Here is an 18,339-nt window from a genome sequence, read left to right as displayed (position 1 = left end):
AAGCGAAGAGTATTCCGGGAATTAAAGTCATTTATTGATTACATATTTTTAGAAAAACAAAAGACGGAAAGATGAAATTTTTCAAAGCATTTAAGAGTGCCATGAGGGGAGATGTTTATATTAAAGCAAATGTAGGAGAAGAAACACCGCCTGAGGGTACACCAGCTTACATCGTCATTGAAGAAAAGGGTGTAGCGCCATGTCTTTGGCTAAAGCAATGGTGCAAATTAACGGAAAAACATGGAAGTGTGGCGTTCCCTATCCACGGGTCGTTTAACCTAAGGGTTTTAGAAAATCTGAGGTTTGCGCTATACGACATGAAAGTACCCCCAAGGCCAGCACAGTTTGAGGCATTGGCAATTTGGGAGCTAATAGCTAGAAACCAACAACAAAAGAAATTTGAGACAAGAATAAGAAAAGTAGAAAAGACACTAGCGGATGCTAGATGGGACAGCACACAAAAGGTTTGGAGATCAGATGTATTGCAGGGAATTAAATTGTTTCCAGCGATTGCCGAGGAAGCGGAGACGGAAGGAAGGAAAGCCACCTGTAAGACAAACAGGAGTCAGTCCAGAGAGGGAGAGAGCAATAGAAACTCGAAAAGGGGAGACGAGTCAGATGATGATGAGTTCATTATACAATTGCTGAATGATCGCCCACAGCCATATGTGGAAAGCGAAAAAGGCTCAAGCATTAGTACTGCCCCTCCAGAACCAATACAGGGTAATGTAACGCCAAATTTGAGAAGATCTCAGAGGCCGAATAGTTCTGACATGCCTTTCTCACCACGAATACCACGGGTCCAGAGGATGTACCCAGACGTGCCAGCATTGAAACCTGCTGATAACTATCAGCCACAGGTTCAAAGGCACTGTTGTGATGAGCATAACATGGGAATGACTTCCGATTCAATGGCGCAGGGAGGACAAAACTATCAGAGACCGACATTGATTCAAGCTGAATCAACACAGTTCTCGATGCCCCAAAAGCAGACACAAGAAGTGCGAGTAGTAGAAAGCCAGTTAGGTATGCCAGCAATGATGAACCATAATGTGGGGATTAACATGCCACAGAATTCGGGGAACAGACAGAATCCAGACGCGATATCCCTACCTATCACTGTAGGTCCACCAGTACCACTGTACATACAGGCAAATTCAAGCACAAGCGACCAAGGGTCAATGATACAGAATGGGACAGGGAGGAGATGCATAGAAACCACTCCAGAGACAACTCCGATAGCGGCACTGCCAAATGGATCTGGGTCCTTGTCGGAATTTAGCCCAATTCCAATTTGTGCTCCGTCAACCGTGGTAAGGTCACATCCACCACTATTAGTACCGTTAACCTCACAGACTGAAACATTACAGAAACCGTCAGTGGCAGTTGATGTAACTGCTACACTGATGGGACTGAACGCGCAACAGCTAACACAATGGTTCAACAGCCTGAACTCCCCACAGAGTGTATCCAGTGGGAAGGGAGAAGAATACCTGAATAAAATAAGGTTGGGTATGGAGGCAGATGAACTGGTTGAGGGAACAATGGGTTTGAACAGATTAGAATCATACACGGAGGAAGAACTAAGATACATGTGCCCTAGGATTACAAGAGAAGTGAGCAGCATACATAAGAAATTACAAGAAATTGCAGACAGACACATGATTGATATAGGTAAGACTAAACACCTGAGTAGAAGTTACAGGTTAGATTTAGACACAAAAGACTTTGAACACATGAGATCCGCAGGGATGAAAACACACCTTAAAGAGATACTGCAGAGTGCACAGGTCTGGAGATGTTTAGACAAGTGGGAAAGCAGGTGGGTCAAGAAAAAGGATAAAAAGAAGGAAAATACTTCGGAACGAAGTGAGAAAAAACAACAGAATGACGATCTGATAACCATATTACCAATGAGAGAGACAGCAGGGGGAAAACATGTGCATGTACCATGGCACAGGTGCGATATTCAATCCTTTACGGACGACTTTCCCAAATTGAGAGAAAAACCGATCGAGTGGTATCAACAAACAGATAGATTTGTGAAACTCGCAAAGTGTCTCTGGGAAGACCTGAATACCTTATTTGAGATTGTGGTTCCGGCTGATTTGTGGGAAGATTGTAAAAGGGCTGTAGGTTGGCCGACGAGTGAACCAGAGAGAGATAGGGACACAGGTGCGCCATCACCTACGGTAATGAGTTTGTACCACAAGGTGATCGAGCACTTGAAAACCAAGGTTGCGTCGAAAAATGTGGATTGGCAAAGGATTGACAGGACCGCCCAAGAGATTAAAGAATCTATACACGCATATTATGAGAGGTTGTTGAAAGCGTTTAAAAATTACAGTGGCACGGAAACGATTGAGCCAAAGGACATGTTTCATTTTGTGTTCAGGTTTGTGGAAGGGCTGAGCCTGAAATTAGCCAGATGATTAAATCGCATTTGATTTGTTGGCAGTCAAAGTCGATCGATGAAGTGTTGAATTATGCAAAATACTGCAGTGATGAGATTGAGACAAAGCAGAAAAGATTGAAGGAAAAGGTGATGGTGATGCAGCTCAGAGCAGCTCAGACAAGTTTACAAGGTTTGCAAGGTTTTCAACAACAGATGCCGCAGCAGCAGCAACAGGGAAATGCTATGTTTCAGCCGCAGATGAGAGGCAGAGGCCGAGGAGGTTTTGTGAATAATGGTCCTGATTTGAATACCGTTATGATTCCAAATGGTATACAGGCAATGAAGAAGGTGATGCCATGTCACACGTGCGGAATTGTCGGGCATTGGAAACGGGAGTGCCCAATGATGGTGCAGGAAGGTGTATGTCAGCAAAACAATGATGTCAATCCATTTCAAACTATGAGAGGACCGAAACTGAGAGGTCCGAACCCAAACTTCCAAAACAATATGAACCAGATGCAGGGTCTACAACCCATGCAACCGCAGCAGGTGCAAATGCCCCGTGTGCAAATGACACAATTGCAGCCAATGCAACAGCAGTTTCCCATGGTACCTAATCAGCAAATGCAAATACCCTTAGCACCAATGAATCAGCAGCAAGCAATGCTTCCTCAACAGGTCACGGGTCAGGGAATGAGTCAAAATGACACAGTACACCAATTCCCACTACACAGCGAGAACGGAATAAACGATGTATGGGAGAGTGGAAGTTCAGATGAGGAGGGAAATTGTGTGCTTGCAGCATCTTTGGAAGTTGATCAAAAGGGTCCGTATGTGGAGGGAAGAGTTATGGGTCATCGCGTTTCATTCTTGGTTGACACAGGAGCTACACGTTCCACTGTTAGGAGCATTGAAGTGCCAAATCTGCCACTTTCAGGGAGAACAGTTCAAGTAGTGGGAGTAGCAAACAGGTACCTGACAAACCCAATCACAGATCCAGTACAAGTCAGAATTGGCAACTATCAAGGGTCACATAATTTTGTGGTATGTGACTCGAGCCCGATATCACTGTTAGGGAGAGACCTATTGTGCAAATTGGGATGTTCGATTATGTGTTCGAACAATGGAATTAGAATTCAGACGAGCAGTGATGGGGAAGAGGAGGACAGTGTAGAAGGGGATGAGATGGAGACTGTCGATGAAGAGTATCCTCTGATTACCCTTTTTCCGATGATCACTGAAGCAGATATTCCAGCTGAGTTACAGGAAACAGTCGGAAAAGAAGTGTGGGATATGACAGGAAAAGAGGTAGGATTGGTGAAAGGAGTGGAACCAGTGAAAGTGACTGTAAAACCCAATGTAACCTTTCCCCAGACCCCACAGTACCATATGGCACAAGACACCCTCATGAAAGTCGCCCAACTCATTGATGAGTTTGTAAAGCAGGGAGTACTGAAAGAAGTGTTAAGCAGTCCATGTAATTCACCAATTATGGGACTAATAAAGCCAAGTGGAAAGGTCCGAATTGTGCAGGACTTGAGGAAAATAAATGACATAATAATTAAATGCTGCCCTGTAGTACCAAATCCAGCTGTGATAATGTTTCAAGTCCCTTGCGATGCCGAGTGGTTCTCGGTCATCGACTTGTCACAAGCATTCTTTTCGGTGCCTCTTCATGAGGACAGCCAATTTCTCTTTTGTTTCAAATTCTTAGACAGAGTTTACAGTTGGTGTCGAATTCCTCAAGGGTTTTCGGAGTCACCGTCAATTTTCAATCAGATTCTAAAGAAAGATTTGGAAGCGTTGGAATTACCATTTGGGTCAACCCTAGTACAGTACATTGACGACTTACTGATTGCATCCAGGACAGAAAGTGACTGCACAGCTGACACCATTGCCCTATTGAACCATTTGGGAAGAAATGGACACAAGGTGTCTCCTTCAAAATTACAATTCTGCCGGAAGAAAGTGAAGTATTTGGGTCACCAAATAGAGAAAGGGTCACGGAGAATAATGAAAGAAAGAATAACAAGTGTACTTCAAATGAGTCCCCCAAAGACGAGGAGGGAGGTGAGGAAGTTTTTGGGAATGGTGAGTTATTGTCGCCAATGGATTCCCAACTTCTCAACTCTAGCAAAACCTTTACTGAAACTGACCCAGAAGGATGCATTGGATGAAATTGAACTGAAAGGAGAGGAGATGGATGCTTTTATTGAATTGAAAGAATGCATGTGCAGGGCTCCAGCTTTAGGTATGCCTGACTACACAAAACCTTTCACATTGTTTTGTCATGAACGTGATGCATGTTCCTTGTCTGTCTTGACCCAAGCCCATGGTGGCGTAAACAGACCAGTAGCATATTTTTCAGCTACTTTGGATCCGGTCGCAGCAGCACTGCCAGGGTGCTTGCGCGCCGTAGCCGCAGTTGGTATCAGCCTCACTCAGAGTGAAGGAATAGTGATGGGACACCCTTTAACAGTCATGGTCCCTCACTCAGTCGAGATACTTTTGACACGTTCCCGAACACAGCACATGACTGGTGCTAGACTCACAAGGTACGAAACAATAATTCTGGGATCACCTAATGTGCAGCTGAAAAGGTGCACTACATTGAATCCAGCAACCTTGTTTCCCAGTGAAAATGCTGAAATTGAGAACGCTGAAGACATCGAGCACGACTGTCTTCAGGTGACTGAATTTTGCACCAAACCAAGACCTGATATCAAAGACACCCGATTGGAAGAGAATGATCAAATCATTTTGTTGATGGTTCATGTTTAAGAGATGCACTGGGTGTATTGAAAGCAGGGTACGCTGTATGTACTGTAACAGGTGTTCTGGAAGCCTCTTGGCTTCAAGGGGTTTACTCAGCACAGGTAGCAGAATTGGTAGCCCTTACTAGAGCTTGCCAACTTTCTGCATTGATGAAAGTTACTATTTACACTGACAGCCAATACGGATTTGGAATAGTGCATGATTTTGGACAATTGTGGTCACAGAGAGGCTTCATGACCTCTTCAGGATCACCAGTGAAAAATGGTGAAAGAATAAGAGAATTGTTACATGCCATTCAGTTACCAGGGGAAGTAGCAGTGGTGAAATGCAGTGCACACTCGAAGGGACAAGACTATGTTTCCCTGGGAAATGGATATGCGGATCAAGTCGCAAGGTTTTGCGCATTGAACTGTATATTGCTCAGGGATGAATGGAATTTGATAAGTGAACCAGAACTTGAACAAAGCGAAATATTTGCTCTAAAGGTTATAGATACAATGGACGAATTGAAATCCTTACAGAATGATGTCAGTGAGGATGAGAGACTCTCGTGGACCAAATCACAATGTGTAAAGAGACTAGATGAATTATGGGTTTCAAGTGAAGGGAAATTCGTTCTTCCAAATAGCCCTTTGACACAGATAGCCAGATTTTACCATGGACAAGCTCATCTTGGGAGGGATGCCATGATTAGGTTGTTTAAAACTGATTGGTTTAACCCCAAATTCCGTCAAGTTGCTGAAGCAGTTTGCCACCGTTGCGTCATTTGCCAACAGATGAACGCAGGGAAGGGAACCGTAGTAAATTTGAGCCACATTGGAAGAGCAGGGGGTCCATTCAGCAGGATGCAAATGGACTTCATTGAGATGCCTGTGCATGGAGGCTTGAAGTATGTGTTGGTGATTGTGTGCATTTTTAGTCACTGGATTGAAGCATACCCTACACGCAGAAATGATAGTCTCACAGTTGCAAAACTACTCTTGAGAGACCTAATACCACGTTTTGGATTCCCGATCTCTTTAGAATCAGATAGGGGAAGTCACTTCAATAATGAAGTAATAAAATTGCTTTGTGCAGCACTGAACATTGAGCAAAAGCTGCATTGTAGCTACCGCCCTGAAGCATCAGGTCTAGTGGAGCAAATGAATGGCACATTGAAATCAAGAATGGCGAAAATATGCGCATCAACAAACTTGAAATGGCCCGACGCATTGCCTTTGGTGTTAATGTCAATGAGAAACACCCCTGACCGAAAGACTGGACTGTCTCCACACGAGATTCTCATGGGCAGAGCTATGAGACTTCCAGTAGTTCCTGCAAATGCACTTTTGAATATTACAGATGATATGGTGTTAGACTACTGCAAAGGTCTAGCTGATGTGGTTCGCTCTTTCTCTCACCAGGTGGAGGCAACCACCTTGCCACCGATCCAAGGTCCAGGACACACCCTGAAAGCAGGTGACTGGGTCGTGATAAAGAAGCACGTGAGGAAGTCGTGTTTGGAACCCAGTTGGAAAGGACATTTCCAAGTGATTCTGACGACTACCACTGCTGTGAAGTGTGCGGGAGTTCCCAATTGGATTCACGCCAGTCACACAAAGAGGGTATTGTGTCCCACAGACGAGGAAGTTGAAGCGCTGAAGTTACCAGTACCTGATAACAAAGTGCCAAGCGCTGAGACAGAGCGAAAAAGAACTGAAAGCGAACAGGCAGAAATAGAGGAGGGAGAAATATTCTCTGAGGACGAAGCAACTGATTCCCTTGGGGAAGACCAAGGAGGAGCCTCAGAAAGCAACGAAGCAGCTGAAGGTAACAAAGAGCCTGAAGCAGCTGAAAGTGACAAAGAGCCTGAAGAAAGTAACGGTGACAAAGGGCTCGAAACAGGTGAAGAAGCAGGAGAGCCTGATCAGAGGAGGGCTTTCCCAGAAGCAGACGATACAGAAAAAGAAAAGGAAAACCTGATTGACTCCACAGAAGGAGGGGACAAGGCAGAACAGAACGAAACTGCTCAAAATCCTTCAGAAGAGATTGCAGGTCCATCAAGTGGACCCAGTGCGAAAAGAAGACCAAGCATATCGCCAGTAAAATTAAGAACTAGAGAAGCGTTGAACGACAGTGAAGGGCCAAGAGTGAAAGAGAAAAGAAAGGAAGTGTCTGTCGTAGTACCAACACCAAGTGAAGAAAAGGACTTGGCCAAAGAGGAAAGTACCAGTGAGAAAGAATCAAAGAGAGATGCAAAATTGAAAAGAAAAAGGATACCGAGCAGAAGGTATTCCGGTCCGGAGTGGGCATACATAGCCAATAACGACTGGTCAGACGAATTCGTATCCCTTAGTCTCGAGAACGAAGAAGCAGAACTACACTTTGGAAACAAAAGTTCTATGGACTCTGTTGATTGAAGACATTGGTCACCTGATTGACTTTTCAACCGGCTAAGACATTGTTAACCTGATTGACTTTGAAACCGATTTTGAGACAACGCTGCTAACCGATAAGAGACTAAGCTGCTAAAGAAAACTGTGTGAACATTGAACTCGTTCAGCTTTGTAAATATCTGCGAAACCGCTTTGATAGAGTGCCTTCAACTTTCTGATTCTATACAGATCATGACTAGTTACACTACACAGGGGCGTAAAATGAAGTATTGTAAATACATGTGTATAGGTTTATTAATTGCATGCGTACTAATCATCGTAGTAATAGTTCTTGGAATGCATGGGAAGAATGAGAAAGAGACGAATGATGCTACTACTTCTAAACCTACTATTGTTACTGAATTAACCGCTCTGAAAAGACTCGAACAAGACGAGAGACACTTGCATGATAAAAAGGAACTTTCATCTAACGTTTTCTATCGCTTGCTGAGTGAGTATGTTGAGACCATGGATGCGAAAGATTGTTATGTGTGTACGCAAATACCTACCTCAGTAGTGGAAGGGGTAACATATCACAGCATGCCTCTTACATATGGAATTACATGTAGTATTATAGCTTCCAGATTTTATGGTCAAAAGGATATTCATTATTTCTACACTAATTATGATGTTACTTTTGCATATGTCCCCATAATAGGGCATTTGAGTAAAATAGCTAGAGATTGGTATGCCAAATTAATGAGGGAATTCTTTGAACCAATGTCACCTTTTCATACAGCTCACGCACATAGAGAGAACCTTACATGCTTGTTTTCACCAGTAGAAATAGAATTTTTAGATCGCACTGATGATAGGAAGAATGAAATGAAGGAGAAATTAGAGAGGGAATTACACGAAAGGACGTCTGTGGATAATTATGCTTTTGCTGCAATAAAAACACAAGGGAAAATAGCTTTAGATACATTGCATGTAGGCAGATTTTGTATACATAGATTTCAATCATATTATGACACAGTTTTTGTGGGAACGAGTGAATGCAAACATACGTACGCATTTCAATCTAAGTGGACGTTCATGCTGAATGGACAAGATCCAGTTATTCCTGGAGTATATTATATTTGTGGACTCAACGCCTATTATCGTCTTCCTAAAGGATGGTATGGGAGGTGTTATTTGGGAATAGTGTTCCCAAAAGTTTACCAACTAGATGACTTAAAGAAATTTCCAAAGCTGTCTGAATCACATCGTGTTCAGAAAAGGGAGACAGCTTCTGGTGTGGTAGGAGACATATTTGGAGCATTGATTCCTTCAGTAGGAGTCATATTGAATTCAATCAAAATACAAAAGTTGTCTACTATTGTGGATAACATGCTGACAAAGTTTTCAGGAGCTATAATCCTGATGGATGCTGAACTTGCTGCAGAAAGAGCTATGACTCTTCAAAATCGGCTTGCCTTAGACATTATTTTAGCAAAGGATGGCGGCGTTTGCAAAATGCTTGGTACACGTCACTGCTGTACCTATATACCAGACAGTAGTGGAAAAATTAGAACAATGCTTACGAACTTAACCAAAGAAAGCATAGATTTGAAGGAATTGAAAGAGCCCGGAGTTTGGGAGAAGGTTGGAAAGGGATTTGCTTCTGTGGAAAATTGGCTCAGCAACGTTTGGAACGGATTGTTATTAAAGATAGTAAAGGGAATATTAATAGTATTAATTTGTTTATTAGGTCCTTGGGGAATATGGAAAGTTATTAAAATAATAAAAGCAAGGAACAAAAGAAAGAGAGAGGAGAAGATAGAAAACAAAATGGTGGAAATTTATAGAGAAAAATCAAAAGGGACTAAAAGAAAAAGGGAATTGACCGAAGTGCCAAATTACTATACAGAATTTTAATGGAATAAAATTTGTGGGTAGACTTGATGTGATGACATAATTAGTCATCAGAGGAGGGATTGATGACGCAGAAAAAGAGGGTCCTACATATATTCATATATATTGCATAATCAAACGTATAATATAGAGTGATGTTAGTAAAAGAAATAATATACGAGGGAAAATGTGCCCTCGGGGTAGTTCGCCATCATTGTAAACGAGCTTTATTAATCATGAAGTATTGAAAATGTAGTAATCCGTCATAATCGCAAATGTATGCCATGATTTCTTGTTTGAAAACTGTTTTGCTTAGCTTAAATTTAGTATAGGCTTTGGCCTAGTTGTTTGGCTTCAAATTCTAACTGCGTGATTCTTTTTTCCTTGAACTAATGAAACATATATTCTTGCTTGAAGTTGTATTTTTCCAGTAGAAACTGGCTGGTACACTTATCTCCAAGGTTTCGTGCTAGGCCGGTTACATCCCCTTTGATACAAGGTCAGTCTCTGCAGGTGTGGACAATGAAGGTACAGATACCAAAAATAATTGGCAAACCATGAGACAATTTGTGTTCCAAGGCTCCAAGGCTAATGTATGCACAAATAAGTTCTAGTAAAAGGCAATTTTTCATTGGACAATTTGAAGCCAACCTATGAACCCTCCAATGGAAGACCCTGCAGAATTTGGAATGTTTCTTACTTAAACCCACCGGACAAAGAGAAGTCAGCCATTTTCCTCGATGCCAGTTTGAAGCCTGATGCCAGACTCCATTTTGGACGACACCCTGATACCCTTTTCTCTATTCGAGAGAAAGAGACTTAAGAATTCTCACCCTAGAGACTTTAACTTTGATTTGCCCCGTCTTGCCTATGCAGTAACTTTGCCCCATTCTCCTTGCCGCTGCAAGGAAACTTGCCCTTAACTTTGCCCCTTCGAAACTTGCCCTATGCTGATCAATCGGTACCTGAAGGACGAAGACTTTTCTTGAATGCTGATTGTATTTGGTAAATATGAAAGGATAAATGTATTATGCATTGTGTTTTTCCTTTTAGGTACCAACTGCTATTTTGACAGAGCCCTAGCTAGAAGTTTTCCAAATTTGTGTGACTAAATTCGTTTCGCATGAAGCCCCACATGCCAATGCTAATTAGAGGTTAGTCGAGGTATTCATTCAAAGTATCTTGAAGAATTGAAATCTTGTTATGCTGACCTAATGTATGCAATTAGTCAAATACAGTTAGTCACATTGGTGATTTGCATTGCTATAACAGAGTGTATCATCATCCAGATTTTGCGTAGATTGCGTTTCTTCCACCGTTATGGACAGCTAGTAATGTTCATAAACATATATCAATTGGTGTTGAGACATATATATATCGTGCTAGCTTTGTTAATATAGGGAAATAAATTCACTAACTTTTAATAAACTGGTGTGGTTATTCATGACTGAAAGGTCATGGTGCGCCGAAATACAAACTGTTATTGATTTCTGATGTGCTATATTGACCTATTAATTGGGTATTGATTACCGATTACAGTAGTTATTGATTATTGATCTGAGTGACTCGACTATTTTAGGATGAGGAGAGCCCGACTCGGTTAAAAGATTCACCGACCTCCAACGTGTCCAGGTACAGGTAATTTATAAGGGCTGGACGCGTTACCACAGGTTAGTTTGCGACCTCCTGCAAATGGGCACTTTGCGATGCAACCTGTGAATACGTAGATCGCATCACAATTTCTTTCCCAATTCGTAAACCAGGCAGTGGGCAGATTGCACTTCCCAGGTTTGCAAATACGGATGGTACATGAGGCCTATTGCGTCTTACCTTGGAAGATGGAAGCTTACTTTTTTCCTCTGCGGCCACTTCTGACCTACTTCAGGAAACGTACATTAATGCATGTTTTCCGACATTGCTGTGCAACAGAATGAGCATTAAACCGACGACAACTCTGATCAGCGACACGAAAGCTCATTAAAAAAATGACTTGCCTGCAGACATCATAGAATAGACCTGCAACTGTTCACAGCGGGAAACAACTTTTACATGAAAATCTAGCAACGACTCTACGTCTGCATTAGATTACTTCCTTTTATAAAAGGCCTAATGTGCTAGGAAAGGAGAGAAAGGTCACGCGGGCGCTGCAGCCCTCGCGCTGCCACACACTGCACAGACGCCTCACGCCCCATGTCACGCGGAGCTGGGGCGCGGCCCCCGGCCGGTGCTTACCGAGAGCCAGGAAGGAGTACACCCACTGTATCACGGCGGCGGTCTGCAGCCTCCGCTCCAAGGGGGTAGCCAGGGGGGCGAACTCGATCGACATCTTGGATGCTCGTGGAAGGCGAGAATGGGAACCGTGGAGAAGGGAGGGTCCAAAGTCGACCTGATATCTTCCTCAGGTGTGTGGTGTCGCAATGTGGAACTTCGAGTGTAGAGCTGGCAGGCGATGAAAGACGGCCAAGGCCCTTCCCGGCCCTGCGCAATAACCAGAGGCCTTGGTAGAGATGCCCCCGGGCGGCGTGGGCAGGTGTGGTGGTGGTGGTGGTGGAGGGGGGGGGGGGTGGATCCAGGGGGAGAAGCTGGTACTGAGGTCGTCGAGTGCCATAAATGGATAAATGACGTAATGTCACTGGTGTATGGATGTTCGGTGTGCCATGAAGTGATCACATCTCACCCTTAGGAGTAGAGTGCAGTAAGGCTCCATTGCAGTGAGCCGCTTGCGCTGCACCGTGGGGGGGCTCTAGGTTAGGTAGCCACAGCACTGCGCTAAGGAAAGGTCTGGATGGATGGACACAGCACTCGTCTCACACTTGAGAGGGTGCTGGGTGGCCAAAGCACTACGCTGTGAAGGGCACTGGTTGATCACAGCACTGCACTGTGGAGGGAGGGCACTGGGTGGTCACATCACTGCGCTGGGAGGGCACTGGGTGGCCACAGCACTCTGATGAGGACTGCACAAGTTGGACAGTTGAGGAAAACTTTGGACAGCGATAGCGCTGAGATGAGGAGGTTTCTGAGCAACCACAGCATTATATGAGGAGGGCTCAAGGTAGTCATAGCTCCTTGCTGCGCCGTAGAGTGCTCCTGGCGGACACAGCACTATGGTGAGGGGAGCACCGGGGGCCACAGTGTTGAGCTGTGTAGCGCTCTAATGTGAGGCCAAAGCTCTACCCAGGCGATATCTCTGGGAACAGCGCTATTCTGAGGAGTGCTCTGGGCAGCTACTGCACTGAACTAAGAAGGGCACCTTTTGGCCACTTGTGCTGAGGATAGCTTGAGACAGCCACAGAAGAGAACTGCACCTTAGATACTATTGGGTGGTCACAGCACTGCCCTGTAGAGAGCACTGGGTGGTGCCTACAGCACTGCACTGGCATAACACTGAGCACTCTTGATGGCCACAACAGGTAAGAACTCTGGACAGCTACAGCACTATGCTGAGGAGGCCCCTGGATGGCGACAGCACTTCGCTGAAATGAGACTTAGACAGTCAAATCTCCATTCTAAGCCAGGCCATACAGCCACATCACTGTGCTGATTGGGTCTGGAAGACAACAGCACAACATTGAAGAGAACTCTCAAGAGCCACAGCACTACAGCACAGCACTAAGAAAGGGGTTCTGCAAAGCCACAGCATGGCATGTACATTTCCAGGGTTTTGGAACACATATAGTGATGACGCTGGTACTTACCGGTAGCCTTCATTACTGAGTTCAGGTCTTCCTTGTCCCAGTCCTTACTCCATGATTTATCTTCTACCCTTACAGACACTGCATATTTAGTTTAGCTAAAATTATACACTCAATATGGCGCCCCGTATCCCAGCTTCACATAAACCAGGAACCCCCCTTCCCCACCATGACCACTTCCTGAAGCTTCAATTAACCTGGAATCAAATCAAAATATAAATTGGGAATTGAGCTGGTGGGGATTCAGGACTGTGACGAGGAAGACATGGACTCAGAGTAACGAAGATTACTCCTAAGTAACTGGGCCACTAGCTCCTTGTCTGTCTTCCTCATAAATTCCTTACCCCATGAATTAATGACAGTTCAGCTCATTTTGATTTTGTGATTCGCACAAGAGGAAAATAGTCAGTCAATATAATGCTGCACCCATGAACCTTAATGAAGACATCAAAAGAAGAAATAGATTTCTAACCATGAAGCACAGAGGACAAAACATGTAAACCAAATTCCATAGATCAACAGCCTCTCACCAGAAGGCAATACTGAGACATTAAAGTGTGTGGAGATGACCACGTGGCTGCGCAGAACATATCCTTCAGAGTTGCTCATTTAAATGATGCCCAAGAAGCTGGTACGCCCCTCAAGGATCTTCCTTGGACAACAATCAATCAATCAATCAATCAAACATTTGTAAACCGCGATACTCACCCGCTAGGGTCTCAAGGTGCTGAGAGGGGGGTAGGGAAGGACTGCTACTGCTTGAATAACCAGGTCTTGAGTCGTTTCCTCCTGGGTCTGTCATAGGTGGGTGGGGAGGGTGTTCCAGGTCTTGGCGGCGAGGTGGGAGAAAGATCTGCCACCGGCTGTAGTTCGATGGATGCAAGGGATGGCGGCGAGGGCAAGGTTGGCGGAGCGGATTTGTCGGGTGGGAGTGTGGAAGGTGAGTCGCTCGTTGAGGTAGGCCAGGCCTGTGTTGTGAAGAGCTTTGTGAGCGTGGATGAGGAGTTTGAAGGTGATCCTCTTGGTGACAGGAAGCCAGTGAAGGTCTCTGACCCAAGAGGTAGCGCATGCCCTGCTAATTCATTGAAGTTTTGCCATTGCAAGTTCAACCCACGAGGAAAGTGTAGATAAGGAAGGCGTCTCCCAGACAGGTGAAGAGTAACAGAGAGTTAATCTAACTGCCGAAAAGAGGACATCCTCACTAGGTAGATTGTGAGTGCTCTATGAACATCCACAGAATGGCGGTTGACTTCTTCCTCTACAGACGGATTTTCTAAAAAAACAGGAAGAACTATATATTTCTTACAATGCAAAGTAGTTGGGATTTTAGGCAAGAAAGTTGGACTTGGCCTTATGACTACTTTCTCCTGAAAAAATCAGCTCAATGGAGGAGTAGATAGTAAGGCTCCCATCTTTCCAATTTTCCTCCTAGAGCAGACAGCTATCAAGAAGATAACAGATGTGTGGTCAGGAGAGGTTCAAAAGAAGAGCATTGTAGATTTTAAAAAAACAAAAAACAGTGGTTAATCCCAAGGGAGAAGTGGGGAATGTATAACTGGGCACTTAAGAAAAAAGCTTCTTAAGGGTTGAGAGGCCAAAGCAGAGATCATTAGAACGTCAAAGCCACAGAATACTTGGATGGCTGGCCATTAGCTCTTTAATGTGAAAACAGTGAAACCCAACAAAATCTATCTCTTAAAAAAATGAATCTTAATTGGATCATAAGTGAAAGGCGAAATATTTTTAGAGGAACAGGGGGAATCAACATTTCTTTAGTGTCTTGTATAAGACTGGAGGCTTGAAGGATTTGTAGACTAAATTGTTTGATCAACCTCATCTGAACAGCCCTGGAAAAACAGATTTACATCTCAAATGCAAGACCCCCAGATTGAGACTCTTCATGGAGGTCAGTAACAGGAGAGGGCATCTCAGGGGTGATGGAGAAAGGGGAAACTGCCAGTGAGGAGATGCCAACAACTGAAGGAGGATTGGGAAGTAAGGCTTTCTGGACCAACCCAGACCTTCTATGAGTACTTCTGTATGATCTTCCGACTTTTCTTTACTACTCACGAAATTAACTGAAAACAAGGAAAGCAATAAAGGATACCAGCTGTCTATCGGAATAAAAGTGCATCCAATGCCCATGCCCTCTGAGATGAACATAGAGAGAAGAAGCATCGGAGAAGAGCATTCTCTTCTGTGGCAAAGACGTCAAGCTATGGGTTGCCAAATAGCTTGAAAATTTCAAGGAACAGATCTGGGTATAGGCAAAGGGAAACAGAGGATGGAAATCGGCTACTCAGTAAGTCCACAGGCCCATTCTCCTTCGCAGGAAGATACACTGCTAATTGAAACAGAAAATTCTGTTCTGCCCAGAGGTAGATCTTCTGGAAAATGAGAGGTGGATCCAGGGAACCCATCCCCTCCAGATGATTTATATAAGACCTGACAACCTAGTAGTCTGTCTGAACACAAACCACCAGAGATGTTTTAAGAGGGGAAAAGTGAAGGAGAACTTTCTGAACTGCTAGCACTTCCTCTCAATTGGAGGATTGGGGTGCTTGATAAAGCTGCCACCTCTTCTGTGCCTTGTAGTGTTTTAAACCTGCTCCCCAACCCTTCTTGCTGGCATCTGTAGATATTGTGAGGATGGATGGAGGGACTTCAAAAGAGAGCCCCTGTCTAGGTTTAAGGCATTTAACCACCATGAGAGTTGAGCTCTGATTTTCAATGGTATTGGGACCAAAACTTTGTCGTTTTCTGATTTTGGACCCCAAATCACGAGAAGACAGTTTACTAAGGGATACTGATGGAGATGCTTCCAAGAAATAATGGAGAGGGATGAAGCCATCTGACCCTGAATCCTCAACTTGGTGCTATCCAATACACAGTGAAAAGAAGACAAGAATGCCAATAAGTAAGTAGCCTGACTTCTTTAGTACTGCCCCATCCACCTGTTTCTCTAACTTCTACTCTGACCCTAGTATTTCAGTCCCCATGACTCTAGAACTACACAGATGCATCACATAATCCTTGGACAACAGAGATTTCAGAGGAGGTGTTAGGTTTATTTTTCTCTTTAAACTCAACGACCTGGGCGATACTTGTCTGGAACAGAGCTCCGATGAATGTGAGTCTTTCTGTTGGATTGATATGTGACTTTTTGAGGTTCATTAGGAAACTGTGTTGATTAAGGACCAGTTTCCCTGAACATCTTCCTCGGCCCTCGAAAAAGAGGAAGACACAATTAGCCAGTCAACTAGATAAGGATATACTTGAATATCAAAGACATGTAAAATACTAACCAGGGGTGCCAGCATCTTGATGAGCACTTTGGGAGACGAGGAGAGGCCAAAGGGTAAAACTTGGAATTGATCATTCACCACATATTGGAGATATCTTTGGCAATTTAGGTGGATTTGGACATAAAGATATGCACCCAGCATGTCTGTGGAACAGAGGAACCCCCTTCTTTGATGAGCAGCATAACTGAAGTGAGACCATTTTGAAGAGCTTATGTGGAACATATCTGTTGACACCCTTTAGGTCGAGGACTGGACTGTAGTCTCTGGAAGACTTTTGAGCGAGAAAGAGGGTTAAATATTAGTCCTGATCTCTTTCCTTTTGAGACACTTCAATGATGGCTGCATTGTTCAAGACCAGACGGCCTCCTGGAAGAAGGGTCAGTCAGTTTTCCGGACACCAAGCAGAGAAGTGTGCCTAAAGAAAAGGAGGGGAAGTGCTCACAAAGGGTATTCTGTAACTCGAAGATATAATATCCCGTGCCCAGGTATAATTTATGGTAGACTGCCATATGTCCTTGAATGAAAGTAGTCTTCCCCCATCTAGCAATGTTATGGCAGAGTCATCCTTTGGGATCAGCAGGTGGGAGCACTGGATGCCACCCATACTTCAAAAAGGCTGGTTGGTTGCTTTGATAGATCATGGAGCAAAAGCCCATCTAAACCAAAATTTGAACCCTAGAAAAAACTGTAGTGGAAACCAACAACGTCTTGTTTTCTATTGATTTCTTGATAAAGTCCTCGAGTTCCAGGCCAAAGATTTTGGAACCAATGAGGGGCCTTCCACTAACAGCTTTCTGGGGTGCCTCTGCCTTCCATGGGCACATTTGTCTGTGGCTCCAAGCCACAATTGCTGCCCCTGAAGCTGCTGCCGAAGTACATAGGTTGTCAAACAAAATGTCTAGAAGGAAATAGAACTGTTTTTCCATAGATAAAAGGACAAATGAACGATCAACACCTTCATTCATTTGGTCCACTAATTTACGAAAATCCCTGCAAATGGGATTGGATTGTGTAAGTGGTGTAAACATTGGCCCAAAGCTCAAAATTCGAAGTTAAAGAAGCCCGTTTGACTGCTGCCTCGAATTTTCTGTCCATTGCATTGGATGGAAGGACACCGTCAGTGATTCCTGTTCCCTGGGTCAGGAGACCAGTCCTCAAGTTGTCGAGCTTTACATTTGCCGGAAACTCCTTGCTGAATTTCTCTGGGAGGTATCACTTCACCAGGAATCTTGGGAAAGACGTCTCTCCAGATCCTTCAATTCACATGATAATAATACTTTAGTCACAGCACTATAAAGTGGGAGGGACTTAGGTTCCATCCACTGATAATGTGAAAAAAAGTCCTCATTTGATGAGCCATGAGAGGAGAAAATATTAGATTGTTTATAAGGTGCTGCAACACCTCTGTGAAATCTGCACCTTGGGTAAAGCACCCCCAGACATCCTCCTCATCAAGGTCCCCAGCATTATTGTTATTCTTCAACCTGGGCACTTTCAGCAGTGGAGAGGGGGAGGGGGGGCTCTCTGAATTTGAAGGCTGCTTCAACAGCTGACTGTATCATTTGCTGCAATGTCTTCATTGAGGGCACCAAAGCAGATGGACCTGCCCCCCGCCTCAGGTAAGGCTGAGTGTGGTGACTATAACAACTTTCTCCCTCCAAGCTGTCCAAACCTACCAGCATCACACATGCAAACATTTTAGAGCAGGCAAGTGGGAGATTTAAAAAAAACAGTCTGGATAATGTATTATTCCAATGACATACTGAAGCAGAGACAATCTGTCTGAATCGGGTTTAATTGTATGTATTGTGAGAGGGAGACAATCATCGTTTAATTTTTGGCAGTTTTAAAACAGCACAAACAAAAGGGCCGTTCTAATCTCTGTTTTTGTTTACACTATGTAAAACTGCGAAAAATAAAATGCT

At 44.0% G+C, this 18,339-nt stretch overlaps 1 protein-coding gene across 2 annotated transcripts in view; it reads right to left on the bottom strand.

The window, feature by feature from the left end:
- MOGAT2 (monoacylglycerol O-acyltransferase 2) overlaps positions 1-18,339 on the bottom strand; it is a 477,687-nt gene that overhangs the window by 293,890 nt on the left and 165,458 nt on the right. Inside the window, exon 1 of one of the 2 annotated variants that reach the window (XM_069203875.1) lies at positions 11,650-11,808. The exons of the other annotated variant lie outside the window; for it this stretch is intronic. Within the exon in view, the coding sequence (XP_069059976.1) occupies positions 11,650-11,743 (94 nt within the window). The 5' untranslated portion in view covers positions 11,744-11,808. Of the gene's footprint in view, positions 1-11,649; positions 11,809-18,339 lie in introns of those variants that run through there. 2 annotated transcript variants of the gene reach the window in all.

Source organism: Pleurodeles waltl, chromosome 8 (assembly GCF_031143425.1).
Source record: "Pleurodeles waltl isolate 20211129_DDA chromosome 8, aPleWal1.hap1.20221129, whole genome shotgun sequence".
In the NCBI taxonomy this organism is placed as follows: Eukaryota; Metazoa; Chordata; class Amphibia; order Caudata; family Salamandridae; genus Pleurodeles; species Pleurodeles waltl.
Note: the sequence above shows the minus strand (reverse complement) of the source record. Positions and strands in the feature narration are given on the sequence as shown.